This window comes from Camelina sativa, chromosome 17 (assembly GCF_000633955.1).
Source record: "Camelina sativa cultivar DH55 chromosome 17, Cs, whole genome shotgun sequence".
Classification (NCBI taxonomy): domain Eukaryota; kingdom Viridiplantae; phylum Streptophyta; class Magnoliopsida; order Brassicales; family Brassicaceae; genus Camelina; species Camelina sativa.
In genome coordinates this window covers 25,018,153-25,026,640 of record NC_025701.1, presented here as the reverse complement: position 1 = coordinate 25,026,640, position 8,488 = coordinate 25,018,153, and the positions used below count along the sequence as shown (strand labels likewise).

General features: G+C 30.3%; 2 protein-coding genes across 2 annotated transcripts in view; both read right to left on the bottom strand.

Annotated features, from left to right (window-relative positions):
- Positions 1 to 733, bottom strand: part of LOC104757979 (beta-galactosidase 5) — a 5,586-nt gene extending 4,853 nt beyond the window's left edge. Inside the window, exons 1-3 of the mRNA XM_010480771.2 lie at positions 387 to 733; positions 201 to 296; positions 1 to 82 (exon numbers count right to left, since the gene is read on the bottom strand). The exon at positions 1 to 82 is cut by the window's left edge and continues 30 nt beyond it. Coding sequence (XP_010479073.1) covers positions 1 to 82; positions 201 to 296; positions 387 to 569 — 361 coding nt within the window. The 5' untranslated portion in view covers positions 570 to 733. The remainder of the gene's footprint in view (positions 83 to 200; positions 297 to 386) is intronic.
- On the bottom strand, positions 6,327 to 8,488 carry LOC104759791 (ribosomal RNA small subunit methyltransferase I-like; the record flags this gene model as incomplete). Its single annotated transcript, XM_010482675.2, has 9 exons — positions 6,327 to 6,759; positions 6,859 to 7,032; positions 7,123 to 7,165; positions 7,418 to 7,562; positions 7,656 to 7,764; positions 7,864 to 7,992; positions 8,095 to 8,191; positions 8,276 to 8,343; positions 8,444 to 8,488. Coding segments are annotated over 9 exons (927 nt in total), but the record flags the coding sequence as incomplete, so codon positions are not given.

The following is an 8,488-nucleotide window of genomic DNA, read 5'->3' as shown; positions in this document are numbered from 1 at the left end:
CAATCCTGAGATGAACATAAAGACCCACTTCCTGAATCGTCTTAATGAATCGTACCAAATCGTATCTCCCTTTGAAATTGTACTGCAAGAAACCAAACACAGGGAAGTGACAAATTGTACTCAAATTCAAATCTAAATTTCGTAAAGTTTGCAACTTTAGTGAAATTTTTAAGTTTTAACAAGAAGAAGAAGAAGCATACAGTTCCAGGAGAAGGTTCATGACCATTCCAAAAAACATATGTATCAATAACATCCAAGCCTCCATCTTTAGCTTTCTTTATAAGATCTTCCCACATCTACAAAACCCAAAATCAAAAATTTAAACAAAAGAAACAAAACCCATTTGTGTTCTTTAATTAAGATTCGTTTTTTTTTTTTTTGGTTACCTCAGGGGTACTTCTTGGGTAATGAATTGAACCGGAGAGGAGGATTCTACGGTGTCCATTAACGATAATAGCTTTCTTATCGTAAGTCACACTAGTACACTGAATCAAACCGGATCCAACCAGCATTGTTGTTAGCAAGAAAGATAGGATCTTGGACAGAACCAAGATCTTTGTTGTTCCCATTTTTTTTGTGTTTTGGAACAAATGTGAATGATTTTTGAGAGGGAAATTGAATCTTTCAAACAAAAAAAAAAAGAATGAAAGAAAGATCAGAGAGAGAGGAGGAAGCAAAGTTTAAAGTTTTAGTAAAAGGGTCGTTGGTTTGATATCTTTGGTTTCGCTGCCTACTCTCTCAATTTATTTTGTATGTTTAATTTGGTATAGTGAATTAGTTGAGATATTAAAATAAAATTAATGGAGCTTTCCATATAATTTTTTAATTAATGTTTGTATTAACTTTACATATACATACAAAATGTTTGCTTTTAATTTTTATGATGAAAAACATATATTATCTTTAATATAGATGTTGTAGATAATTTTTGATTTAGATATCTGAATGTTTGTTGAGAATGAAGAGTGTGTTGATTTATGTATTTTGGTTTATTTGGAAATGGAATTATAATTATGTGTTATTAAATTATCTTTTGTGTTAGGTTGAAATGGTTAATATTTTTTTAATATTAGTTGACATTATGTATTAGAATTTTATTTAAAAATATAGATATATATATATATATATATATATATATTTTATGTTTAGTCATTAAGCTAATTCAGAGTTTTAATATTTGATTTTATATTATTTTAGACTGAATTTGGAATATAAAATATTTAAGAGATAGATAAACTCAAGATAAATAAAGAACTCTCTTTATTAGCTTTAGAAAAATAACTCAAAAACTAAACCTTCTCTCAATCTCAATCTCTCAAATTCTGTAACTCATAAAACTCAACATCTCTATTATAAGCTTAGAATCTAACAATTTCCTTTTTCTCATTAAAGGATAATTTTCTTTTCTCTAAGTTTTCCTAATCTCTTTAGAATTGCTTGTTATTCAAGTTTATCTCAACAGAATATTTAATTTCAATCACATTTTTCATAATACTGACTGGTTTAATCTTGTTTAAAGAATTTCATTAACTGATTTGTCTAGACTGATAGTTGTAACTTAATGATTACGATTTATGTTATAATCAAATCATGACTGGAATAAATATTATGATAGATGTATCATGTATGATGTATGTAAGTTTTTGTATACTTACTAGTTGTGTTGTTAAATTTTAATCATTTTTAAGGAAAGAAAACAAGAGACAAAAGTTAAAAAGCTGGGAAATGGAATCACATGGAAGGCCCAAGGCAAAAAAGCATCAACGTCACATCAACAATTTATTCGTTTTTAAAAAATTGGGCAGTATACAGTTTGTAAAATTACAACATTAAAGCTTTTGTGAAAGGGACAAGCAATTTCCTAATAAAATCTAAACTAGTGAAAAGTTTTTCAGATTTTATACATGTACGGTAGTGAATGGGAATAGTTTTTTTTTTTCCTTTTTTTTTCTTTTGACATACCCTAATCTACAGACAAAGATTAATCCATATATATTAGCTCGCCTGACCAACGCATATAATTAAGCTGGGGACCCTATGCTAATAACGTTATGTTTTCTGGAAAAAAATATCCATAACAACTATAGTACTACTATACCATTACCAACTATATTGGTTTATATTTTATACTAGATACTCCCCCGTTTCAAAATATAAGATGTTTTAACTAAAACACGTATATTAAGAAATTTTTACTTTTAATAAGTTTAACCAATCAAAAGCAATACTGCATAATATAAAATATTAAACTAATCTAAAAGTTGCATAAAAACTTGAAAACATCCTATATTATGAAACAAAAAAACTTCTCTAAAACATATTATATTTTGAAACGGAAAGAGTATAAGTTAAATCAATCTTTTGGGATCACGATAATACCATACCAACTTAACGAAACGTGTTGATAAATGAATTGGTTAGACGCACTAATTGGTTAGTAGTATTAGGCAGTTTAACCTACTAATATTAATCTGGAAATACGTTTACAGAATTACCACTAAATTTTATCAACTTTTATATGATAATTGAAATACCTTATTAATTAAAAAAAAAAAAATCAATCATCAAAAGTCCATTTCTGATAACGAAAGAAGTTTTAGAAATCTTCTACTACGTACTTTCTTTATAGCCAAACAACTCTCTTTTTTTTTTCTTTTGACATCACCAAACAACTCTTATCTATCCAAAGAAGTCTTGATAATATTTTGAGTTTTGGGAGAAAATTAACAGCTCGAGTATCATTATGCATCTAAATAATTGAGTTTTTGCTTTATTTAAGATCAACAGGAAGGTATTGAGGGCAATCAAACTAGATTTTTGTAGAGACATTCTGGTTGAGAAGGGTTGGGAGGGGTTTTGAAAGTTCGTGGAAGAATCTCGTGTAGTATTTATGCATATGAAAAGAACATTGAGCGACATACTTTCGGAAAAAGACTTTTTTTATAGCGGAGATTTTGGAATGACATTAAACGACATGTTTATTAACATTAAATTTGTGAAAGTTTATATACAGGAATAACATCACTGATTTTTTTCTCTAATTTTTTTCCGAGAAATGCATATATAATCTCATATGAGAAAACGTGATTTATAGTGCTCACATTTATTCAGATCGTTCATTAAAACAAAAAAAAAGCTATTTGTCTAAGTTATCTTTAAAAATATATGGTATACCCTCTAAAAATACATAGAAAAAAAAAATGACACACATATAGACCAAATTAAACTGGCAATACTCACACCGACTAATTGATTTGAAGTTGATGAGATAATAAATTAGGTTTGATGTTGAAATTACATGATTATAATAGCGTAATAAGAAACCGGACCATAGAAACATGTGCGATGACGACAAAAGAAGAAGAAGAAGAAGCAACACGGTGATGGGTTTGCAGCTGGGCTCCATTTGCATGTGACTGTGATCCAGATTTACAATTCTTTTATTTTTATCCTTTTGCATTATTATTTAGAGATGCACATATATGATACTTCCATAACCATAAAATAAAATAATATTGTTCATCCGCATTCATTAGTACATCCCAAATTTTTTGTTTTTGGGTCGTGGACGACAGTATACTTTGGTCTCAATCCATGTCCATATATACTTTGGTTTCACTCCATCTCTATATCCAATAATGATTAAAACTTAGCTTCCACGAGGAATTTGAACATGCATGTGCCCATCATCTTCTAGTAACCTTCCTTTTATGAATATATTTGGACCGATGATTTGTGACTTGTGCCACCTCTTGTTTTATCTTTTAGAAAAATGTAGTGTCACACTAGTTACTTTATGTGGTTTCAATTAAGGCTTTGAATGGCTGTACGGTGTAAACTGGACAATGCATACCAATATTTTGGTATGTAAAACATTGGACTGTGGTATGGAGCATATTAGTATGGAGTTTATATTAATATGGAGCTTTTGAGAAGCATAATAAAAAATGCAGACCAATAGTGAATTTACAATAGTATGGAGTTGTACGCTCAAATGCATATTAGTATGGAGAATTTTAGTATGCAACAATGCATAACTGGTATGCAATGGTGAATAGTAAATTAAGTGCAGACTAGTACAATTTTAGTCTGCTGTGGAACATACTGTACAACCATTCAAAGTTTAATTATAACGAATTTTCAGAGTTTTTTTTTGTTTATTTACACTAATAAACTATGTTAACTTTTACTTATTAAATAATACTCCATAAGTTTACGGCAACAAATTCTATATTAGTTTGGTATCTATAAGCTATTTCATCAATTCTGTGATTGCTAAATTAACATTATAGATACTTGATCTCAACAAATATTGGAGTGTATGGTAACTTATGATATTGTTATATAAAATCGTTTCAACAATGATAAACTATTATATATAGATCGATCATAAGTATTCTATATTTCTAAACGTCTAGTTGGGAATTTTATATAATATTTTAACTGAGAAAATTTTAAAACGTATTGAAAAAAGCAACTTTCAAAAAGATTTAGATTGGATTCTCCAAACCTCAAAAATACTCAAATCCACTTAATCAAACGAAGTGGATTACCATAAAACGAATCAAATACATTATGCAGTTTCTACGGAGTCACTTAATCAGATGGACTTGGTATCAAACCAGACATTTGATTCGACATTACCAGTTTCTAGTATTTTACGAGTGTTGTTCACTGAACAACATGTTACAACTTACAACACATGAACACACGAGTTCTTAAATTCAAAGATCAAAAATTATAATTATAAAATATATTCAAAAGTCATAGCTTTAAGTTTTTTTAATTCGAACAATTATAGTGGATGCCAAAAAATAAGAAAACAAAAGATTGTTAACGGATGGGTAAAACAAAGGCTAAAATAAATTGACATAGTTAAAGCCTATAATCAGAAAACAAATACTACTATACTAAGAAATTGACATGTGGTCTCCTCGGATTTTTCGCGATTGGATTTAAAAATAATTAAGGATTGATTTCATGATTACAAGTTAATTTAAATAAGATTAAAAAAGATGCGCACTGCAAGTCACAGTGGAGCTTTTGATTAGTTTTGTTAATAACGAGGCAGGAGGAATGACATGCCGTTTAAGCGCCGTTTGTCACTCTTCATTGAAAATTATGATACACGCAAACGCCGCTAGATCTCCGTTCCGTTTACGTCGGTGCCTGTCTGATCCAGACGAAACGACATTACGTGTTTTGTGTTTCACAATTCCTTTTTCTTTTTCCTTCTAATTTTATCACAAGTTCCAACCTGTCTTATTATGTTTTTTTCTTTTTTCTTTTTTATGATTAATATAACAAACATAGCTAACTACTAACCAAAACAGAAAGAATAAAAACTGTGATTAACATTCAAATAAAATATCGTTCAGAGTTTCTTTGTTTTTTTTTCTGAAAAAAATAATCGAAAATGTAGAATATTAAGCGTACATCTATAAAAGAATGAAAAATACTTAGGTTCACTCCTAAAATGAATCTATTTGTTCACTTCTTCCTTTTTTTAACTAATCAAAATCTTTTATACATTATTTCATTTAAAAAATAAATCAAAATTAAATTAAAAGGCAAAATAAATTAAGGAAACAAATTCTGTATACTTTTAATTAACGAAAGTTAAATATTCGGTTAGTTTAGATTTTACTATTAGAACAAAATTATGTATCGGTTTGGATTTACAAATGAGGTGATTAAGGTTTAGATTTTACAATTAAAATAAAATTATATGTCGGTTTTGGGTTTACAAATAAAATGATTAAGGTTTAGATTTATAATTATAAAAAAAATTATATATCGGTTTGGGTTTACAAATAAAATGGTTAGATTTTAGATTTTATAATTAAAACAAAATTATATGTCGGTTTGGGTTTACAAATAAAGTGGTTAGAGTTTAGATTTTATAATTAAACCAAAATTATATGTTGGTTTGGATTTACAAATGAAGTGGTTAAGGTTTAGATTTTATAATTAAAACGAAATTATATATCGGTTTGAGTTTACAAATGAGATGGTTAGAGTTTAGATTTTACAATTAAAATGAAATTATATATCTGTTTAGATTTATAAAAAAACGATTTGAGTTTTTAATTTTATAATAATATATACAAATTTTGTTTCCTTATTTAATAAGGTGTTGAATGAATAAATTCTTAAATGTATTATGACATGTCAAATTTTCATTGGTTAAAACAAAGAGAAGTGAACAAAAGGGATTCACCTTAGGAGTGAACCTAAGAATTGTTCAAAAAGCAAATACAATGATAGTCTCATAACTAAAATGATTTCTTTGTGTATTTTTATAATTAGAAAGAAAATAAAACAAATACCAATACACTAGTTTCATTTTCACTTCATCGTATGACAAAAAGACGAATAAATAAAAATATGGAGTCTATGGTTATGGGTTTGCTTTCTTAACAGATCAAATATCTTATCTTCCTACAAAACAGAGAGGCCCATATAAAGACTGAAAAACAAAGCTTGATTTCTTGAACACCAATAACCTAGACAAGTGAATTTTTTTGAAGGAACTAACTCTTACTATACTCTAAACCCACCAAAGTCAAGCTCCAAAGCTCAATTGAGATTTGGGATCATAATAGAACCATTTAACGCAACAACATAAATGGCAATGACCTCTCATTTACTCTCATTAGCTTCATCTTCAACATGAGTCTCCTTCCCAAATTTCTTCAATGCCAACGAATATACCTCTTTCTTTCTCATTGATGTTCTTTCCGCCACCATTTTCACCGCCTGATAAAGTTTGAAAACATGTCTATTATACAATCCTGTGTGTTTTGTAAGTTTCAAGCTTAGTTGAAGGGAAAAAGTTCTCAAATCAAAATGGTTTACCGTGGAAAGGCTATATCCATCAGAGATGAGCCCTCTTAACTCTTCTTCAAGTTGAGAATCCGTTGGATTTTCAGCTTTGGTTTCTTCTTTGCCTTCAATCAAAAGCGTGATTTCTCCTTTTGGTTGGCGACTCAGAAACTCTTGCTTGGCTTCCCCTATCGAACCCCTCCAAAACTATTAATAGGAGGTATCTCTCTCATCAGTGAGTTATTATTATAAACCGTTTCTTATGCACATACATATAGAGTAATGAAAGATGTTAACCTCTTCATGCAGCTTTGTAATCTCCCGAGCTATTACACATTGCCTGCACCACAAAACATATTTCAGGATTAGGCTGGCATAGGACTGGCTCCTATCTACTAACAGTTGAAGATAAAAAAAATTATCGCCTCATTTTGGCAATGATAATTGCATTGAGAGAGTCTTATATCATTAGGTATTAATCAACAATAAGGACCAACGGAAAAGAGAGAAAACAAAGTGGATACGCATTGGTATCAATTCATTCAGCAGATGTTACAATAACTCGCTTGAAACATACAATGATACAACAAACCTTAATTCACCAAAGTAAGGGGTTGTTTCTTCAAGAAACTGTGACAACTTATGAGGGGGAACATAAAAGATCTGTGTTCTTGTCTCATTTGATGAAACTAACAGCCTCTCCTTCCTTGTTCCAGAATGCTTCGGAAGAAATCCAACTGTAAAAACCAAGTTGTTCGAAAATTAATAACTTTATATCAGCTTGACCAAGATTTCTGAGAGGACACAAAATATAAGATGAGGGAAATTACCGAATGTGAACTCATCAGTCTCCAAACCAGAGGCAGAAAGAGCAGAAACTACAGCACAAGCCCCAGGGATTGGGATCACATCTATATTTTCTTTCACACATATTTTTGCCTGAGATAAGATGATAACAAATGTTTTCTCATATTTTCCATTTAAATGAAAGATGATCAATAGACACTAGTATAATCAGAGCAAATGAAGGACACTCACAAGTTGAGTACCAGGATCACTAATGCCAGGTGTCCCTGCATCGCTGATAAGAGCAACAATCTCACCTTGTTTCAACCGTGTCAACACCGCTTGCTCTCTCAGGGCCTCGTTGAACTTGTGATAACTAAGCTACAAACCTAAACCTCATAAATTCAATAACATCACATTGATAAAAACAAAAAACACCACCACCAAAGAGACAGACTACTTCCATATATAGAAGCAACTTACAAGCTGAGCTTTAATATTGTAATACTGAAGCAACTTCCCAGAGTGTCTAGTGTCCTCAGAGAGAATCACATCCGCAGATCTCAATACACGAATCGCACTAACCATTGTTCCAAACAAATTGATTCAAGAATTAGAAATCACACTTACAAATAACGCAAAGCTTCAGAAATTGAAAGAGTACCGTAAAGTGATATCTTCGAGGTTTCCGATTGGAGTTCCGACGAGGTAAAGCCCAGGTTTGAGAGGACCCTGAAAGGAAAGGAGATAGATTTATAGTCAGAAAAATGGAATAACTCCAAAAAACCCTAAATTGAATTGGATCAAGAAACAAAGAGATGAGTGAACTTACGCGTTTTGAATCATCCTTGGCTACAGAGTCGGCGAACTCCGATGA